Source organism: Amblyraja radiata, chromosome 6, assembly GCF_010909765.2.
Source record: "Amblyraja radiata isolate CabotCenter1 chromosome 6, sAmbRad1.1.pri, whole genome shotgun sequence".
Taxonomy (NCBI): Eukaryota; Metazoa; Chordata; class Chondrichthyes; order Rajiformes; family Rajidae; genus Amblyraja; species Amblyraja radiata.
The window spans coordinates 85760662-85782761 of record NC_045961.1 but is presented as its reverse complement, the minus strand read 5'-3'; the positions used below and the strand labels follow the sequence as shown (position 1 = coordinate 85782761).

The following is a 22100-nucleotide window of genomic DNA, read 5'->3' as shown; positions in this document are numbered from 1 at the left end:
CCCACCCTGGTGCAAGGCCACTAAAGACAGAGAGTCGTGACCTCTCCCTCCTCCATCTTGCAGAGACTGAGCCACGCCCACACTTCTGGGTTTTATAGTCCCTCCCACCAGAAGGGGCGTGGCCTTCATGGCATGATTGAGAGTAGAGAGTAGAGTAAATCTCAATATTTTTTTAAACACTAATAACTCTTTTATTTTTAATCAATGGGAAAAATCCTCGGCACCTGATGAGCGGAGGGGGACTGAGTAAGATGGCCAAAAATCACCACTGTACGTGGTAGCGTTCTTTCTAAAATCAATATAAAGTGAAAAACAGAAAGTGGTCCAGATTAGACTTTTAATTATATAGTAGGCAAGGCAAATTTAATTAGGCAAGGCAACTGTAATTAGGCAAGGCAACTGTAATTAGGCAAGGCAACTTTAATTAGGCAACACAGCGTTTGCATTTCCAAACCAAAGGCAGCCACACGCCACCACAGCTCTCCCCGCTCCGAAGCCGGCCAGCTCTGCGATGGCGAGTCCGCAGGCTCCGCGACTGGAGCCTTCAGGTTGGTTCCAGTTGGAGGCCACCGCTGGCTCCACGATGTTAGGTCCAACGACACCGGAGACCCGACAGGGAAAAGGTCGGGTCCCCGTACAGGGAAGAGATTAAAACTTACGGAGTAGGGCTTCATGCTCAGTTTTTGGTTCATCTCTGGCTGGAATCATTTGATCAACATGAACACTTTTGACCCTATCTCCAACTTCAACTAAGTATCTTTTTGTTCCACACACTTCCACTATTTTCCCAACAACCCGTTTGGCTCGACTGGACTTGTTGGGAGGACTGAGAACACAAGCCTGTTCATCTGGCTTGAAGAGATTTAAAGCGGATGAAGTCAGTCAGTTGTGTGTGGGTGCAGGAGGTGGCACCAAAGCAATCGTCGATGTAACAGAGGTAGAGGTCGGGGATGGGGCCCTGGTACGCCTCGAACAAGGATTGTTCAACGTACCCTACAAAGAAGCAGTCTGAAGAAGGGTTCAAAAGGGAACTGCAGATGCTGGAAGATCGAAGGTACACAAAATTGCTGGGGAAACTCAGCGAGTGCAGCAGCATCTATGGAGCGAAGGAAATAGGCGACGTTTCGGGCCGAAACCCTTCTTCAGTCTGAAGAAGGGTTTTGGCCCGAAACGTCGCCTATTTCCTTCGCTCCATAGATGCTGCTGCACCCGCTGAGTTTCTCCAGCACTTTTGTCTACCATCTGGCTTGAATACCTCTCCTATTTGTGGGAGTCAAAATGGTGTTTTTGACAACTGTTTTTGCTCAACTCTCAAGGCCAAATTGGGTAGAACTGGACTTAGGCATATTCTTAGCCTTCTCTTCCGTTCTGCAGGTGAGTAACCTTTTGTGTGATGTGTGGTTCTGTATTTCAGCAAGAAACTAGCCAAATGATGTTTCATGCTGAGCTTTGAGCTACCCTGCAAAACCTGATTCTTGAGAGCATCTTTGACAACTCTAACAGATCTTTCCGCTGCCCCGTTGGAGGCTGGATGGTATGGGGGAACAAGTGTGTGTTTTACACCATTCCGCTGCATGAACTCTTTGAACTGTTCTGAACAAAATTGAGGCCCGTTCTCAGAAACAATGGCAAGCAAAAATTGATCTCAACTCATCTATGCTACACTCAGTAGTAGTGCTTGACCCCATATGTTTAACCTGAATCCATTTGGATTGACTATGTACTAGTACCAGAAAATGATCATTACCCTTTTCACAAAGATCTACATGAACTCTCTGAAAAGGTCTACTTGGCCATGACAAGGGTTGCAGTGGTGTTTTTGGTGGTTTACTCCGGCAATTTTGGCAGTCATTTGCTCACCAGTGACTCGATGTCACTGTCAATACCAGGCCAATACACAAAATTCCTGGCAATTGACTTCATGCTTACTATGCCAGGATGTTCGGCATGAAGTTCATTCATAATTTTGTTCCTCAAAGACTCTGGTTCAACCACTCTGTAATCCCACTTAATGCATCCCTGCTCACATGATATTTCTGGAAAGGCTTCAGCTCTGAGTTCACTCCACTATTGATTTCAGTCCAACCGTTCAATGTCTGTTCATAGACCAACTTCAGCACATTGTCTTTCTTTGTTTCTGCTGCAATTTCTATTGCAGTCACTGGAAAGTCTTCATCTCCAACTTGCAGTGTGTTGATTGAGTTCTCACTTCCTACGTCAGAGTTCTCATGGGGTAACCGGGACAACGCATCTGCAACTGTGTTGCACTTGGAGCTTCTGAACTCCACCTTGTAGTCATACTGGGACAGCAAAATTGCCCAGCGCTGCATTCTTGAATCCGCCCTGGAAGGTATAGCTTACTTGGGACCAAGTATCACTAGTAGTGGCTTGTGATCAGTCACTAGGGTGAATGGCCTGCCGAGAAGAAACTGATGGAATTTCTTGATTCCGAACACAATGCTGAGTGCTTCCTTTTCTATTTGTGCATAATTGTGTTCACTCCGTGATAGGGTGCGGGATGCAAAAGCAATAGGATTTTCCTGCCCGTCATTCATTACGTGGCAGATCATTACACCTATACCATAACTTGAAGCATCACAAGCAAGTTTCATCTCGCATGTCGTATCGCGGTGAACAAGGAGTTTGTCACTTGTCAAGTTTTCTTTGCAGATATCAAATGCACGTTGCTGTTCCTTTCCCCACGTCCATTTCACATATTTTTGTAGCAGATGATGTAGTGGCTTTAGCACAGTTACTAAATCTGGAAGGAATCGTGCATAGAACTGCACCATCCCAAGGAATGATCGTAGCTCTGAAACATTGTAGGGTTTTGGAGCATTTACTATTGCTTCCACTTTCGCCTTCACAGGGCAAAGTTCGTTGGCATCTACCTTGAGTCCGAGGTAGACCACCTCTGACTGCGCAAATGCACATTTACTTGGTCGTAGGTTGACATTGTGGCAGTCCAGTCGTGTGAGAACTTGCTCAAGGATTTCCAGATGTTCTACCATGCCCTCTGTGAATATCAGTAGGTTATCCTGGTTGCACACACAGTGCGGAATGCCTTGTAACATTTCATCCTTGACAGACTGGAACATTTTCGGGGAGGATTTCACACCATAGGGCAGCTTTGTATATGAATACAAGCCCTTATGTGTGTTGATAGTTAAGTACTGCTGACTTTCCTTGTCGACATTGAGTTGGGCGTAAGCGTGAGACAAATCCAGTTTAGTGAAGACTCTTGCTCCGCTAAGTTCTGCGTACAGATCTTGCGAGGTTGGTAACGGATATTGTTCGTCATCAACGACTTGGTTGATTGTGACTTTGTCGTCACCACATAGTCGAACAGTTTTGTCGGCCTTGGGTACGGCCACAATTGGCGTTGCCCAGTTACTCTGGTCTGTCTTCACGAGTACTCCATTCCGTTCTAACCTGTCGAGTTCTTCCTTCACTTGTTGCTTTAGTGCTAGTCCCATTTGCCCGCATTTGGCTCGTCCATCTGAACCATTCCTACCCATAAAGGGCCTGTCCCACTGCGGCAACCTAATTTACAAGTTTAGAAGAGTTTGCTCTCGACTCAAACTCGTAGCGTGGTCGACACGTGGTCCTAGGAGGTCCTAAGAGGTCACTGGAACTCTCCTTCAAGCTCGAGGGAAGTTCCCGCATACGCACGGCCTCTTTTGCTGACCGGGCTCATTGGAGTTTTCAGGACCTAGGAAAACCAACCGGTAATGTTAAATGCCCGTTAAACTTTATTAAAAGTGGTCTGGCTTCTTAAAAGTGTCTCACTCCTTCTCCCCCCCCCCCCCCCTTCTCTCCCCTTCTCTCCCCCTCTCTCCCCCCTCCCCGCTCTCTAAAGGACTTACCGTACACTGTGCAGCCGTCTTTTACCTCCTGTTCCTCACGGGTGTGAATTTCAGACAGCGCTCCTCCGCTTTCCCTGGCCCCCGCCTTTTTGATATGTTTGTGTGTGTGTGTGTGTTGACGGTCGATCCAGCTCGTGGTTTTATCGCTGACGGTCGATACAGCTCGAGGTTTTTCAGGCGAGTGCCCTTGAGCTTGAAGGTCGAAGACAGTCGCTGAAAAGTCGTGTTAGTGGGACAGGCCCTTAACCCTGTCCAAATGTCTTTTAAATGTTGTTATTAGTATCTGCCTCCAGTACCCTCTCTGCCATCTCGTTCCATATACCCACCACCCTCTGAGTGACAATGTTGTGCCTCACATTCCTATTATATCTTGCTCAACTCACCTTAAACCTGTGGGTTTTGATTCCCCTAATATGTACATTCACCCTGTCTGTTGCCTTCATGATTTAATACACCGCTATAAGATCACCCCTTAGTGTGATCTTCCTGTGTTCCAAAGCCCTAGCATGTCCAACCTCTTCCTAGAGCTCAGTCCTTCAAGTCCTGGCAACAGCTTCAAAAATCTTATTTGCACTCTTTCCAGCTCAATGACATCCTTCCTATAGCAGGGTGACCAAAACTTAAGACAGTACGCTAAATGTAGTCTCACCAGCGTCTTGTACAACTGTAACATGAAAGGTTACAGTTACAGAGAAAAATGCCAATGTGCCCAACGAGGTAGGCTGGAAGATTGGGACTACACCCTAGCTTATGAGAGGCTGATAACAGAGAGAAAGAAGCAATCTGTATGTAGCAAGCTCCTACGAATTGCATTGTGATAATGCAAGTGTTTTATCAGCTTTGTGATGTTGATTGTGTGGCGAAGCTTGTGCAGAACACCTGGGAGAGATAGGGGCCAAATGTGGGCATATAGTTTAGCTTAGATGGGGCATCTTGCTGGACATGGACTAGTTGGGCCGAAGGTCTATTCCAAATCACAAAATTGAATCTTTTGCCTTTGAGCTTTTCAAATCTGATATGAAAGATTGCCCCTCCACTCCCCCAGCACTGCATGCTTATCTAGAATAGGACCCATGATCTCCTCGTTCAGGAAAGAGAGTGTGATCCACTGAGCTAAAGCTGACACCACACCATGTGAGGGACCATCGGAGGAAAGCATTAGGTTCAAAGGATTCGTTTTGCTAAACTGTAGTTAATGAACCTTTTTTTGCACTTCTGCCTGTCAGCAATCATTGTGGAAAACTTCTCGCTATTTTATTCCACTGAGGAGGATCAGCTCCTGAGTTACAATGATCTTCGCCACTTCCAAATCATTTGGAACATGGTTGATGACAAGAGAGAGGTACGTGACCAATTACACCAGAGCCATGGGAGGGAATGATTAAAGTACCTGGGAACACGAATGTTGATGTAGTCTTCAAGATATGGAACAAAAAGAGTAATGTTGAGATGGAGCAGAATTTATAGGGAGCTATAATGAGATGGTAGGAAGATTAAATAATATTTAGTTTGTGAAACTTGGAAGTAGAAACTTGTAGGTGCCGCCAAAACACGGTGCAGTAGCCACGCTGTTCTGTGCTCACATAGGTGATGCCCACAGTGGCAGAGGGTGGAACAAGGCAGGTGGAAAGTCAATCAGCCCACTGAGCCTATCCTAGTTGTCAGATCGATCCCATTCCCAACTGTTTTTTTACTGTAACCTATACTCCCCACATTTCCATCAACTCTCTCCAGTTTCCGTCATCATCCTACAAAGCAGGGATTACTTACAGCAGCCAATCAACCTACCGCCACTTCTTTGGGTTGTGGAAGGAAACCAGAAATGGACTTTCAGAAAGCATTTGATAAGATCCCACATAGGAGATTAGTGGGCAAAATTAGGGCACATGGTATTGGGGGTAGAGTGCTGACATGGATAGAGAAGTGGTTGGCAGACAGGAAACAAAGAGTAGGGATTAACGGGTCCCTTTCAGAATGGCAGGCAGTGATTAGTGTGGTACCGCAAGACTCGATGCTGGGACAGCAGCTATTTACAATATACATCAATGATTTGGATGAAGGGATTCAAAGTAACATTAGCATATTTGCAGATGACACAAAGCTGGGCGGCAGTGTGAACTGTGAGGAAGATGTTATGAGAATGCAGTGTGACTTGGACAGGTTGGGGGAGTGGGCAGATGCATGGCAGATGAAGTTTAATGCGGATAAATGTGAGGTATCAAAAACAGGAAGGCAGATTACTGGTAGCAAAAACAGGAGGTCAAACCCGGATCTCTGCCGCTGTGAGGCAGCAACTCTATCCGCTATACCACCGTGTCACTTTTACTTTAGTTTGTCTTTGTTTATTATTGTCACGTGTACCGAGGCACAATGAAGCTTTTTGTTGTGTGGTATCCAGTCAGCGAAAAGACTATACATGATTACACACAAAGATGTCCACGGTGTACAGACACAGGGTAAAGGGTACAACATTTAGTGCAGGGGTCAGCAACCTTTTCTGCCAAGTGGCCAGGACATATGTCTGTGAGCGGATGGCGGGCCACATCTATCACGTGAACACATGGATCCTGCCCCCATCCCGCCCTGGATGGCAGGCATCAAATCACGTGTTCACGTAGATCCCGCCCCTTCGAGAACGCCACCCGGGCTCAAATATCATACTCACTCGTCCCCGACCTACTGACAACCCCGATCCCGACAGTGAAGCCCAGACACAGAAGGTGCGTGGCCGTGCCGGTCGATTTGCGCAGGATGCGGTACAGCCAGATCACCTTCCAGGTACCGGAGATGACGGAAGTCTGTGGGCCGGAAGATTAAGGGAAATAAAATACGGTTGCGGGCCGGATGATTTTGGGTTAGGGGCCGGATTCGGCCTGGGGGCCGTAGGTTGCCGACCCCTGATTTAGTGCAAGGTAAAAGCCAATAATGTTCAATTAAAGATGGTTTAAAGGACTCCAATTAAGTAAATGGTAGCTGGCCTATTCTAGCTGGTGTGAGAACTGTTCAGTTTGCCTGATAACAGTTGAGAAGACACTCCCTGAATCTGGAGATATGAGTTTTCAAATTACTGTTGCCAGAGGGGAGAAGAAAAAGTAACTGGGGTGAGACTGGTCCTTGATTTTGCTAGTGGCCTTGCCAAGGCAACGTAAAGTGTAGATGGAGTCAATGGAAGGGAGGTTAGTTTGCATGATGGTCTGGGCTACACCACAACTCTCTGTAATTTCTAGCGGTCTTGGATGGAGCTGTTCCCAAACCATGCTGTGATGCATTCCGACAAAATAGTTTCTACAGCACATCTGTAGAAATTGGTGAGAGTTGTTGGGGACGTCGAACTTGTCACACTGTGTGTCGGTATAATAGTCTGGAGATGGTCAGAGGCGTAGTCAAGGATTTTTGCAGGAGATAAGCTATGGTAGGAGGAGGAGAGGTGGTGTTACAGATGTAGAGGATAAAGCGAAGCAATGGGCGGCCCAGTGGTACAGTTGGTAGAGTTGCTGCCTTACAGCCCCAGAGACTGGATTAGATCCTGACTGTATTTGCGGAGTTTGTACGTTTTCCCTGTGAGTTTTCTCTGGGTCCTCCGGTTTCCTCCCAAACTCCAAAGACGTGCAGGTTTGTCCGTTAATTGGCTTCGGTAAATTGCTCCTAATGTGTAGGGTAGAACCAGTGTACAGGTGATAGTTGGGTGGCGGGGACTCGGTGGGCCAAAGGGCCTGTTTCCACGTTGTATCTCTCAACGAAACTAAATTTGTAAACATTCTGGTTCAAGTTGTCTGAGCTAGTGGTGACCTGGCTGCTTGTACCTTGCTCCAGGGAGCTATCCCAACCTCCCGCATCAAGTTCCTGCTCCGACTGTTGCGTGGGCGGCTGGAAGTGGACCTGGAGAAGGACAAGCTGTTGTTCAAGCACATGTGCTACGAGATGGAGAGGCTGCACAACGGCGGAGATGTCACATTTCATGATGTCCTCAGGTAAAGGAAGACTGCTCTAACTTGCAACACAACGGTGTCCATCCATTTAAGTCGTAAGAGTGTAGGCAGCCCAGGCTTTTTATTCTTGGAAGGGGAAAGTTAAGGAATAACCCAGTGAAGATCAGCAAAATCATTCACGGGTTTTGATTGAATAACCATTGACAAAATACACTGCGGTTGCTCACCTTGGTGACTCCTACAGTACCTCCCAAACCCACCAGCTCTATCACCAAGGACAAGAGCTTCAGGGGCAATGGAACACCACCACCTGCTGGTTCCCCTCCAAATCACACCTCATTCCAACAGAAGGAGGTCCTTCAGCCCCTCAACATTGTTCTGTCAAATGACTTGGTCCTTGGCTCCTCTGACACTCGATCTCCTCATTTTTAGACTGTAGGCTTTCATCTACACCCATAATAAAAATTAATTAATATCCAGTTTAAAGGTTCCCTGTGAACCATGGAGTTGAACAGTTTTTTTGAGAGGAGTGAGTTCTAGACTCCCACTGCCTGAGTGTGAGAAGGAGCTTTCTGGTGTCACCCTCTCAACATCAAGATTCAGATTTTAACGTTTTCTCACCACTTGCCATTCTATCTGCCAAAAGGGAGAAGCTTTTCCCTCTCACACACTCTCAAATCCGTTATCCGTCTTGAAACAGCTTAGACATTGGCCTTGAAAGATCCCAAAACACCAACCCGTCCTTCAAAATTCACTTTTAGTTTCCATATAAACTGCCTGTTGCATCAAATAGTATCATCTTCCCTGGGTTTATTCATATTTGATGGAGCCATTTATCTGACTAATGAGCCCGTCTACCTTGTCCCCTGCAACAGCATGCTTTCATACAGATCAGTGGATATCAGAAAAAGCCTGCAGCTGGAGGAACTACTGGCCAGGGAACAGCTGGAATACACCATCGAGGAAGAGGTGGCCAAACAAACAATTCGAATGTGGCTGAAGAAATGTTTGAAGCGCATCAGAGCAGTAAGTCATTCATTCCTTCCACTGACTCTCCCTGCCCCCCCCCCCCCCTCCCCCACCCAATAAAACATCCCTATCTCTCAGTGAAAGGAAATAATCGAACAGCAGCCACTATACACTAAGCCTTGGTTGGACCACTCACATTACTATGGCCAATAATGTTCCTTAGATTATGAAAGGGGATATTGGACAGAAGGTGCAAGTAAGATCTTCAGGGATAATGAGAGATGGTATCTGTGAAGGCGGTGGAACAGCTCATGCTTTTCTCCAGAACTAAGATGACAGAGTGTTAATGTCTCCAGCATATTGTCACAGCATTTCCTGTTAGGTGAATCATCAGCTGAAGCTACAAATTCTCATTGTGGGCACTGACTGACACATTTCTGTAGCGAAAGATAAAAATGTGCAATTGTATTAATCCTGCAGGATGTCTCATACCACCTTAAAACAAATGAACCAACTTGACATTTAGAGGTGTGGCAGCATACAACATGGAGACTGCACATTTGACCCACCACGCCAAGACTGACCTGCGGGCCACTAATCTGTATCAATCCCTTCTTCCACTCTCTCCCGCAGTGTATTCCAAGTGCTCAACACTTTTTGGTCAGATCCCCTCTAAATCTCTTCCCCCTTACCCTATCTATATCTATGTCCCTTAGTTTTATTCACCTCAGTGGGACAGTGGGGAAAACGTACTGCAGTCTACTCTATATCCCTCAATCAAGCCCCCTTTTAACCTCCTCGGTTCCATGGAAAATAGACCCAACCTTTTCTCATAACTGAAACGCTCCAGCTCATCCCAGGAATGTCCTGGTGAATCTCCTCTACACCCTCTCCAGCGTTACCACATCTTACCTATAGTGTGGTGACACAGAACTGTAATTATGTTCCTAAAGCTTAACGCCGTTATTTTCTAGTTCTGAAAAACACTGAGTAGCATTCCGTATGCCTTGACCACATTATCTACCGGTGCTGCCAACTTCAAAAATCTTTGGATTGGGTTCCAAGGTGCCTCAGCTCCTCAATACTCCTTGGAACAAAACCATTCATGGCGTATGTCCTGATCTCATTGGTACTCCAAAGAGCATCACGTACTTATCAGAATTAAACTCCACCTGCCATTTCTCAGCCCATTTCACCAACACAATGATATCACTCTGTAGCCTCGGCATCACCCTAAGAAGTCATCAACTCTTCTTCTGCTGAGATTAGTTGAGGATAAATGGTGGCCAGAACGTTGGAGAGAATGTAACTGCTCAGTAGAAGTTCCAGGGTGGGCAGAGGCTTGGATTAGCATTCGATGTGCAACTATGAGGCACACCCACACTGGAGAGACCAGTTTGGTTGCAGGAGATTGCGGAGTTATCCCTGTTTTTCACCAACGCCTCTGACAATGATCCCACCACTGTCTGTGGGAGCTTGCTGTGCCCAAGCCTGTTACCGTGTTTCCAACATCCCAACAGCTGCAGGGTGATATGGGCTGAGAAATGGCAGCTGAAGTTTAATTCTGATAAGTGTGAGGTTACGTACTTTGCCAGCACTCAGCTGTTGAACACATGGGCCGTTCTGTGGGAACGGCCATCTTCCTGGCTGACCAACTCTTAATCCTCATCTCCAGAAGCAGCAACAGTCGTGCAGCATCATCCACAGTTTGCGGGAGAGTCAGCAGCAGGAGCTCAGCAGGTTCCTCATCCCTCCCAGCATCGAAACAACGCAAGCCAGCGAAGAGATGCTTGCCAGCAACCAGGACGCTCAGCCTGAGGTGGGTAGTTCACTGTATTCACTTGGGGGTTATTCGTGCAGCTGCTAATGCTGCTATTTATTACCCATCCCTGGTTGCCCCTTAATAGAATGTCTCATTGAGCCGAGATGAAGGACAGCTGGAACTAGATGGGGTTCTATACCCATTCCATCCATCCAATAGGTGAAGTGTGTGGATTGTAGGTGGAACCAGGAGGTGATGGGAGACAAAAATGGGGGATGGAGGCAGGGGATGGGGAGGACCAGAAGAAAATTGGTAGGAGAGAGAAAATGGGGGTACACAGGAGACTTGAAAATTGTAAATTCACTGTTTGGACCATTGCGTGTGGACTACTCGGGCAGAATAGGAAGTGCTGTTCATCTAGTTTACGTTGGGCTTTACCTTGACAGTAGATAAGGCCAAGGACAGACAGGTAGGTGGGGGAAGGGGAGTTAAAAAGGTACACAACCGGGAACTCAGAATGGCCATTGTGGACAAAGTCCAATTGCTCTACAAAACAGTGGCCCACAGCCTGCGCTTGGTCTTGCCGATGTAGAGGAGGCCACAAATGCTGCAAATGCAGGAGCCGAGGTTGGAGGAAAACACACTGTTGGCTTACAAACTTCAAACTTCTACCAAAATTAATTTTCAGAATCTCATATATAAGATCTTCACTGAACCACAGCAGAACAGACCAGAATCAATTATTTCCATTATACATTTTTCCACGTTAAATTTCAGAGGCAGTTTGATGAATTCAGCCGAAATGAGTTTCTCATCAAAAATATAGATTTTAAACTGGGTCAACCAATATTTAAATTACTGAAATTGACTTCAGCAAAAACTGTGCTAAACCATTGAATCATTTCATAAGTGCATGATGGCCTGTCTCCCAGTAACTTAAACATCATTAAAAAGCAAAAGTTTCTATAATGTTCCAATATTTGGAATCTATCCAGACAGTACGATTGATGGCATTTCATAATCTTGAACTTGGTGGGAGGGAGAGAGAGTGAGCAGTAATATGGGGCCCAAAAGAATCTTGAGTCAGCTTAAAAGATTTTTGGAAAGTGGAATGCAAGTGGTTTTGCAAACTTCCCGGATCCTCAACACTGACTCAGTTGCTGGATGGGCCATTGGGAGTGGAAGCTTTGCACAGACACCTTGGGGGTGGTTGGCTGGTGTTTCACTACCTGCACCACACCTGATTGCAGACTGAGAGAGACCTGAACTCGGATCCTGCTAACCTCTTCACAAGGGTACGTATCACCAAAACAGGTGAAGGTTTGTTAAAAGAGAACACACTTGCATGTTGAGTCAGCTGTCAGTGCAGATTGAATATCGCAGATAGTCTAGATTATTGTAACAAAACAAACACACCACATGCCCCTGCTGCCCACAGTACGAACACACACATATGGTGGCATTGTGGCGCTGCGGACCAGTTGCTGCCTCACAGCACCAGAGACCCAGGTTAGATCCTGACTACGGGTGCTGTCTGTACGGAGTTTGTGCATTCTCCCTGTCAACAAGTGAGTTTTCTCCATGTACTCCGGTGTGTCCCCACATTCCAAAGACGTGCAGGTTTGTAGTTGAATTGGCTTCTATAAATTATCCCTGGTGTGTAGCTTAGAATTAGAGTATGGCCGATTGTTCGTTGGCGAGGACTCAGTCCAATGGTACATTATTGTCACGTACCTAGGTACAGTGAAATTATTTTTTTGCATACAGTTGCCTACAAAATCCCACCATATATATGCACAATAATACTTCTACAAGAATACAAGAAAGTAAGAATAGTAGATTACACTGTGGCAGTATATAAGAGACACCACGATTCCGTGGGCTGAAGGACCTATTTCCACGCTATATCCCTAAACTAAATCGAACACACAGATACTGAGGAACTACAGTTTCCTTGTCAAAGAAACATAGAAAATAGGTGCAGCAGTATGCCATTTGGCCCTTTGAGCCAGCACCACCATTCAATATGATCATGGCTGATCATCCAAAATCAGTACCCCGTTCCTGTTTTTTACCCCATCTCCCTTGATTCCATTAGCCCTAAGAGCTAAATGTAACACTCTTGAAAACATCCAGTGAATTGGTCTCCACTGCCTTCTGTGGCCAGGAATTCCACCGATTCACAACTCTCTGGGTGAAAAAGTTTTTTTTCCTCACTTCAGTCCTAAATGGCCTACCTCTTATTTTTAAACTGTGACCCCTGGTTCTGGATTCCCCCAACATGGGGAACATTTTTCCTAATGGGATTTATATAGCGCCTTTCTAATACTCAAGGCGCTTTACATCGCATTATTCATTCACTCCTCAGTCACACTCGGTGGGGGTAAGCTACTTCTGTAGCCACAGCTGCCCTGGGGCAGACTGACGGAAGCGTGGCTGCCAATCTGCGCCTACGGCCCCTCCGACCACCACCAATCACTCACACACATTCACACACAGGCAAAGGTGGGTGAAGTGTCTTGCCCAAGGACACAACGACAGTATGCACTCCAAGCGGGATTCGAACCGGCTACCTTCCGGTTGCCAGCCGAACACTTAGCCCACTGCGCCATCTGTCGTCCTCCAATCCCTTAAGAATTTTATATGTTTCTATAAGATCCCCTCTAATCCCCTCTAATTCCAGTGGATACAAGCCCAGTCGTTCCATTGTTTCCTCATATGCCAGTCCCGCCATCCAGGGAATGAACCTGGCGAATCAACATTGCACTCCCTCAATAGCAAGAATGTCCTTCCTCAAATTAAGAGACCAAAACTGCACACAATACTGCAGATGTGGTCTCACCGGGGCCCTGTACATCTGCAGTGGGACCTCCTTGCTCCTAAACACAAATCCTCTCTCAATGAAGGCCAACATGCCATTAGCTTTCTTCTGTTGTACCTGCATGCTTACTTTCAGTGACTGATGTACAAGCACCACCCAGGTCTTGCTGAACCTCCCATTTTCCTAATCTGACACCATTCAGATAATAATCTGCCTACCTGTTCTTGCCACCAAATTGGATAACCTCACATTTATCCACATCATACTGCATCTGCCATGCATCTGCCACTCACCCAACTTATCGAAGTCACCCTGCAGCCTCATAGCATCCCCCTCGCAGCTCGCTCTGCCACCCAGCTTTGTGTCATCCGCAAACTTGGAGATGTTACATTTAATTCCCTCGTCTAAATCGTTAATACATATTGTAAATAACTGGGGTCCCAGCACTGAGCCTTGCTGCACTCCACTAGTCATTGCCTGCCATTCTGGAAAGGATCTGTTAATTCCTACTCTTTGCTTACTGTCTGCCAACCAGTGCTCTATCCATGTCAATACCCTACCCCCTTTTTTTGTAGCTGAATAAAAAATGTATTGCAGTCAATACAAGTACAATAAGAGTAATACAGTGATATGTCAGGGTTTGGTGTGAATTCTTTTTATTGCACTTTGGGATATTTTGCCAGTGTAAGTTGCTCTACAATAGAAGTTTCCTGGTATTGTCAGTATGCCCTAAATATGCCCAGTATGTAGGAAGGAAATGCACGAGACAATAGACAATAGGTGCATGAGTAGGCCATTTGGCCCTTCGAGCCAGCACCGATTGTGGCTGATCATCCACAATCAGTACCCCGTTTCTGCCTTCTCCCCATATCCCTTGACTCCGCTATCTTTAAGAGCTCTATCCAACTCTCTCTTGAAAGCATAGAGAGAATTGGCCTCCAATGCCTTCTGAGGCAGAGAATTCCACAGACTCACAACCCTCTGTGTGAAAACGTTTTTCCTCATCCCGTTCCAAATGGCTTACCCCTTATTCTTAAACTGTGGCCCCTGATTCTGGACTCCCCCAACATCGGGAACATGTTTCCTGCCTCTAGCGTGTCCAAACCCTTAATAATCTTATATGTTTCAGTAAGATCTCCTCTCATCCTTCTAAATTCTAGGGTATACAAGCCCAGCCGTTCTATTCTATCAACATCTGCCATGCATCTGCCCACTCACTGCCTGCCATTCTGAAAGGAACCCGTTAATCCCTACTCTTTGTTTCCTGTTTGCCAACCAATTTTCTATCCATGTCAGTACCCTACCCCCAATACCATGTGCTCTTATTTTGCCAACTAATCTATGTGGAATCTTATCAAATGCTTTCTGAAAGTCCAGTTATACTACATTCACTGGCTCTCCCTCATCCATTTTCCTAGCTACATCCTCAAAAAAATTCCGAAAGATTTGTCAAGGATGATTTCCCCCACCGTAAATCCATGCTGACTCGGACCGTTCCTGCTTCTGCTATCCAAATGTGCCGCTATTTCATCTTTTATAATTGACCCCAGCATCTTCCCCACCACCGATGTCAGGCTAACTGGTCTATAATTCCCTTTCTCTCTCCCACCTTTCTTAAAAAGTAGGATAACATTAGCTACCCTCCAATCCACAGGAACTGATCCTGAATCTACAGAACATTGGAAAATGATCACCAATGCGTCCACGATTTCTAGAGCCACTTCCTCAAGTACCCTGGGATGCAGACCATCAGGCCCTGGGGATTTATCAGCCTTCAGTCCCATCAGTCTACCCAACACCATTTCCTGCCTAATATGAATTTCCTTCAGTTCCTCCGTCACCCTAGATCCTCTGGACACTAGTACATCAGGGAGATTGTTTGTGTCTTCCTTAGTGAAGGCGGATCCAAAGTACCTGTTCAACTCATCTGCCATTTCCTTGTTCCCCATAATAAATTCACCTGGTTCACTTTTCAAGGGTCCAGCTTTGGCCTTAATTAATTCACAAACCTAAATAAGCTTTTACTATCCTCCTTTATATTCTTGGCTAGCTTACCTTCGTATCTCATCTTTTCTCCCCGTATTGCCTTTTTATTTATCTCCTGCTGCTCTTTAAAAGTTTCCCAATCCTCTGGCTTCCCGCTCATCTTTGCTATGTTATACTTATTTTCTTTTATTTTTATACTACCGTCCCTGACTTCCCTTATCAGCCACGGTTGCCCCTTACTCCCCTTGGAATCTTTCTTCCTCTTTGGAATGAACTGATCCTGCACCTTCTGTATTATTCCCAGAAATATCTGCCATTGTTGTTCCACTGTCATCCCTGCTTGGGTATCTTTCCAGTCAACTTTGGCCAGCTCCTCCCTCGTGGCTCCATAGTCCCCTTTGTTCAACATGTAATAGTGACACTTACGATTTTCCCTTTTCCCTCTCAAATTGTTGTTTAAAACATCATATTATGGTCACTACCTCCTGATGGCTCCTTTAACTCGAGTTTCCTTATCAAATCCGGTTCATTTACACAACACAATACAGATGCTGGTTTAAACCGAAGATAGGCACAAAATGCTGGAGTAACTCAACGGGACAGGCAACATTTCTGGAGAGAAGGATTGGGTGACGTTGTGGATCGAGACAGAAGAAGATATGTATAGGGCTCTGGTAAGACCACATCTAGAGACCACATTGTATAGGGCTCTGGTGAGACCACATCTGGAGTATGGTGCACAGTTTTGGTCTCCTAATTTGAGGAAGGACATCCGTGTGATTGAGGCAGTGCAGCGTAGGTTCACGAGATTGATCCCTGGGATGGCAGGACTGTCATATGAGGAAAGATTGAAAAGACTATGCTTGTATTCACTGAAGTTTAGAAGGATGAGGGAGGATCTTATAGAAACATATAAAATTATAAAAAGACTGGAAAGCTAGATGCAGGAAAAATGTTCCCAATGTTGGGCGAGTCCAGAACCAGGGGCCACAGTCTTAGAATAAAGGGGAAGTCATTTAAGACTGAGGTGAGAAAAAACTTTTTCACCCAGAGTTGTGAATTTATGGAATTCCCTGCCACAGAGGGCAGTGGAGGCCAAGTCACTGGATGGATTGAAGAGAGAGTTAGATAGAGCTCTAGGGGCTAGTGGAGGCAAGGGATATGGGGAGAAGGCAGGAACGGGTTATTGATAAGGGACGATCAGCCATGATCACAATGAATGGCGGTGCTGGCTCGAAGGGCCGAATGGCCTCCTCCTGCACCTATTTTCTATGTTTCTAAGAGACTGAAGAAGGGGCTCAACCCGAAACATCACCCATTCCTTCTCTCCAGAGATGCTGCCTGTCTCGCTGAGTTACTCCCACATTTTGTGTCTATGCCCTAGATACTGTTGGCCACACTAGCATCCGTCTAAAGTGTCCTCTCCTGCTGCCTGGGATTCACTGTCAGCAATTTATCGATGACATGCCCTCATACTCATACTTACTTCATTAGCCAAGTATGTTTTGCAGCATACGAGGAATTTGATTTGCCATACAGTCATACTAATAAAAATCAACAGAACACACAAAATACATTTTAACATAAACATCCACCACAGTGACGCCTCCACATTCCTCACTGTGATGGAAGGCGTGAAAAAGTTCAATCTCTTCACTTCTATGTCCTCCAGCGGTCGGGGGCCTCTAACCTTCCGTTGACGGGACGATCTTACTCTCGTAGCCGGCGTCGGGGCGATCAAGCTCCTGCATCAGGGGTGAATCTCGGCTCCCCCGCACCGGGCGACCTACCTTGGGTCGGGGTTAGTCGAACGTCGTGCAGTTTTGGAGCTTACCGACTCGGTCTCTCCCGAGACTGCGAGCTTCAGATGTTAAAGGCTTCACTAACCATCGCTCACTTCTCCTGCAGACCAGTAGCCAACAGCAGTTGCTCAGCCCTACACACTCGGACCGAGGCGGCTATCGGGCAGACTCCGGGGATATCGGGAAACCTCAGAGGAAGTTTGGTCAGTGGCGTCTCCCATCAGGTATTTTGGGAGTTCTTGCGTGTTGCCATAACATCTGTCAGAAGGACAGCCGATGATAAGAGGCCAGGTGATGTCTGGGCTCTGGGTCTCCCGACAGTTGCATCTTACAAGTTGCGACCTCAACATCGAATCATTCAATTCAATGATTCGATGAGACCTTATTGTCACCTGTACCTAGGTGCAGTGAAATTCTTTGTAATTGCTTACAATCCAATAAAGTCATACAGCAGATCTCACCTGGGCAGTACACGAGTCACTGCGTTCCTGGCGGCACTGACAAAGTTACAAAAAAATGTATCTTATAGCAACAGCGAACCAGACCTGCCGCCCCATGTGGCCGCAGAACGTTCCCCCCCCCCCCCCTCCACTGGGTCCCCCTTTGTTCTCGTCAGCCCCCGACTGGTTGCTCTCAGCAGCCCCCCTCCATCTAGGCGGCGTGGCCCACTGGAGTGGTGACACAGAATGCTGATGCTCTCCCCACCAGGCACCGCCATGTTCTGGGGCCCCCGTTAACCTTTCATTGTGAAGTCTTAGTTAATCCTCTGAACAGGAACAGGAGCGAGGGGGCGAGGGACATTCACACCCGCTGGTATCTTTGGTGTCGCCCTTCAATACAGACTAGTTTCCAAACAACCCTCGCAACTGAGAGACAAAGGGAAGAAGGAAACCCCAAGAGGTCTCTAGCTGTCTCCATCAGCACAGCCTCCCTGAACAAAGACAGGGAGAGGGGGTCAAAGATTGACCCATGACCTCACCTCTGCCAAAATGATGGCCAGAAATTATAAACTGTTGAGATGACAGGTGATGGGCACTGGGTTCAGGAGTCCCCAATCACAGGGTCAAGCGGCACCAAAGGAATTCAGCCCATCAAGAATCTATCAAACTCCGCCTTAAAAATATCCATTGACTTGGCCGCCATAGCAAATTTCTCCTCTTCTCCTTTCTAAAGGTACGTCATTTTATTCCAAGCCTAAGGCCTCCTCCGTTCCTCGACCCTCCCACTAGATATGACGTTGGGTTGAGGTGAAGGGGAGGAGCCTGGGGTGCAGAGGCACCAGCAGGGAGTGAGTGGGCCAAATGGCCTGCTTCCGTGCAGTCGTGCCGCACTTGCCGCCCAGCTCCGGTCTGACTCGGTCTCAATCCGAGAGGCGACTCCTGACGTACTCTCTCTGTCATCCTCGCAGCTCCGAAACCCATCACCCACTCCGTGTCCACCGTCAACCTGCGGTTCGGGGGTCGGACGGCCATCAGGTCGGTCATGAGCAAAATCAATCCAATGTCGGACGCGGCCTTCTCGGGGTCGGACGTGAAGAAGTGGTGGACCCGCCAACTGACCGTGGAGAGCGACGAGAGTGCAGACGATCTCTTGGAAATTTAGCAGAGGTGAAGGGTGAGGCTCGCACCTGTCAATGTCCCGTCGTATTTCCATCATAGAATGCCCAACATACTTTGGGTCATTGGAGCCAAGTGATGCAAGAGAGGTCACCCAGCCCACTCCACGAGAGGCCAGAGCAGAATAATTCCAGTGACCAAAATCTCTTGGCCTTAGATTTGCAATAACAGACCAAGTATTCATGTAAGTGGGTGTGTGGGGTATGTATGACTTCACACAGGGGAGTTGAGGAAAGAGGTGGAGAAGGGGACAAGTGGGTTTGTTTCACATCGATGGGAAGAACCAAGTCGTCCCCTCTTTCACTATGTAACCAAAATAGTGGACAAACCAGAGATGCTCAGTCTCTCTACACATCCAAAGACTTGCAGCCTTGAGGCTTATGGAACTCTACAGCCTAGAAACAGGCCCTTCAGCCCAACAAGTCCATACTGACCCTCAAACCACTAGTGTTGCTCACACTGAACCTGCACTAATCCCATTTTATTCCCCGGATTGTACCTGCTCACTTTCACACTAAGAGCAAGCTACAGCAGCCAATTAACCCCCATGACCATGTCAATGGGATGTGGGAGGAAACTGGAGCACCGGAGGAAACCCCACACAGTCACAGGGAGAGCATGCAAACTCCACACAGACAGCACTGAAGTTCAAGTTTGAACTCAGTTTGCTGGTGCTGTGGGGCAGCGACTCTACCAGCTGCGCCACTGTGCCACCGTACTGCCCCTATGTTATCCAAATACTGGCCTTTCTCGAACCTTGGAGGAAGCTGACTATAGGGTGAAGCCCACATTATCCTTTCGGTCTCACTGGGCCTGACCTTGGCAAACGGTTTGGGAATTGCTGGTCGCACTGCACGGGGGCTGAGGTTGGAAGGCGCAGCAATCGGGGGAGTGGGACTGAATAGAGTCACAGAGTCATAGAACACAAAATCAGGCCCTTTGGCCCAACTTATCCATGTCATGCCAGAAATCTTGCACAGTCACAATGGGCAGAGCGCAGCCTCCTTTGCTGAGATTATGCTTTCCCATTGATCCAAATGAGGGCTCATCTCTGCACAATGTGCAAGAATAGAGGCAAACAATAGCAGGGATAGGCCACTCTGACCCTCAAGCCATCAGTGTGATCATTGCTGATTTAAGTTGGCCTCAACTCCTCTTCCCTCAGCCCCTTCAAAATGTATCTACCGCCTCAAATGCTTCTAGTGATCAGGATTCCACCATCCTCTGGCACAGAGAATTCCAGAGAAATGCTGGAATCTATAAGAAGAATTTTAAATGACTGACCCCTGTATTTATAATGATGTTCCATGTTTGAGACTCTCCCACCAGTAGAGACCTGCCAAGCCCTTTTTGGGATCTTAGACCAAAAGACATAGGACATAGGAGCAGCATTAGGCCCATCGAGACTGCTCTGCCATTTGATTCTGGCTGAACTATTTTCCCTGTCAAACCCACTTTTCCTCATTCTCCTACCTTCCCCCAATAAACGTTGACACCTTTACTCATCAAGAACCTAGCAATCTCCGCTTCTAAAATACCCAATGGCCTCCATCATCTTCTATGTCTTCTACCAGCTAAAGAAATTGCTCATCATCGCCATTATAAAGGAACATCCTTTCATTCTGAGGCAGTGCTCTTTGGTCGTAGACTCTTCCATTACTGGAAACATCCTCTCTACATCCACTCTATCTAGGCCATCTATCCATAGGCCATCCAGACTATCTTTTTTTAAACTGCAAGGAATACAGAACCTCACCTGCTTGGCTGCTCTTAATAGGATTAACCTCCCAATCCAGGAGGTTTCAGAGGTTACAGTTTCAGAGACACTCGTCCGATCCTGACCACGGATGCTGTCTGTGCGGAGTTTGTACGTTCTCCCTATGACCCCGTGGGTTTTCTCAGGATGCACCAGTTTTCTCCCACATTCCAAAGACTTGTAGGTTTGTAGGTTAATTGGCTTCTGTAAATTGTCCCTAGTGTGCAGGATAGAACTGATTGCTGGTCGGTGAGGACTTGGTGGACCGAAGGACCAGTTTCCACACTGTATCTCTAAACTAAACTAAACTTAAAGGAATTAGCCCGGTGAGTTTCATGGATCAAGCGTTGCCGCCTCTGATTGGACAGATTCCTGGCGGCTTCGGAACACAGCTGCTGGCCTTCGATTGGCCGGCTCCCACCCTCGCCATTGGCCAAGCCGCCCGCCTATCCACAGCCAATCAGAAAGCAGCAAAACTCTGCATCCTGTGGCTGAGGTTTAGCCTGTCAACTAAATAATCCTTTACCTTCCAGCACGATTAAAATGTGCAACATAGAAACATAGAAAATAGGTGCAGGAGTAGGCCATTCGGTCCTTCGAGCCTGCACCGCCATTCAATATGATCATGGCTGATCATCCAACTCAGTATCCTGTACCTGCCTTCTCTCCATACCCCCTGATCCCTTTAGCCACAAGGGCCACATCTAACTCTTAAATATAGCCAATGAACTGGCCTCAACTACCTTCTGTGGCAGAGAATTCCACAGATTCACCACTCTCTGTGTGAAAAATGTTTTCCTCATCTCGGTCCTAAAAGATTTCCCCCTTATCCTTAAACTGTGACCCCTTGTTCTGGACTTCCCCAACATCGGGAACAATCTTCCTGCATCTAGCCTGTCCAACCCCTTAAGAATTTTGTAAGTTTCTGTAAGATCCCCCCTCAATCTTCTAAATTCTAGCGAGTACAAGCCGAGTCTATCCAGTCTTTCTTCATATGAAAGTCCTGACATCCCAGGACATCCAGCAACAAATGAATACAGACTATTTATTTTTATTGCCTATATGATTCCCAGCCAGGATTTCATTGATAAATGCGTCCAGAGAAGTTCAGCTCCAGCTCCTGGAGACTCCCTGCAAGATGTGAAGCAACAAGACAAAGGGTTGGGGCACAACACTGGACAGTGTGATTTGCTGCCCTCTGCTGTGCAATCCTTTGATGTGCAGTGTCAAGGACATACAGGCAACAGAGATCAGTCAGTCTCTCCCAGAACCCCGTGGAGTTTGTGCTTCACTATCAAAGCCATGAAGGATGTAAAATCAGCTTTGCAGCAATGTCAGTGATTAATATAACTGTGTGTGTCTGTGTGCCCAAATGTGTACAATCATATCACTGCACATGGTCTCTGTGTGCTTGTGTTTGTCTCTAGGCAAGTCTCCACTTGTGTAAGAAACATAGAAATTAGGTGCAGGAGTAGGCCATTCGGCCCTTCGAGCCTGCACCGCCATTCAATATGATCATGGCTGATCATCCAACTCAGTATCCCGTACCTGCCTTCTCTCCATACCCTCTGATCCCCTTAGCCACAAGGGCCA

General features: G+C 46.9%; 1 protein-coding gene across 2 annotated transcripts in view; it reads left to right on the top strand.

Moving 5' to 3' along the window:
• nalcn (sodium leak channel, non-selective) overlaps positions 1-20491 on the top strand; it is a 183908-nt gene extending 163417 nt beyond the window's left edge. For both annotated transcript variants that reach the window (XM_033023102.1, XM_033023101.1), the window contains 6 exons: positions 5093-5208; positions 7680-7837; positions 8671-8821; positions 10440-10583; positions 17242-17359; positions 18544-20491. In XM_033023102.1, the coding sequence (XP_032878993.1) occupies positions 5093-5208; positions 7680-7837; positions 8671-8821; positions 10440-10583; positions 17242-17359; positions 18544-18737 (881 nt within the window). In that variant the 3' untranslated portion in view covers positions 18738-20491. The remainder of the gene's footprint in view (positions 1-5092; positions 5209-7679; positions 7838-8670; positions 8822-10439; positions 10584-17241; positions 17360-18543) is intronic.
• The last annotated feature ends 1609 nt before the right edge of the window (positions 20492-22100 follow it).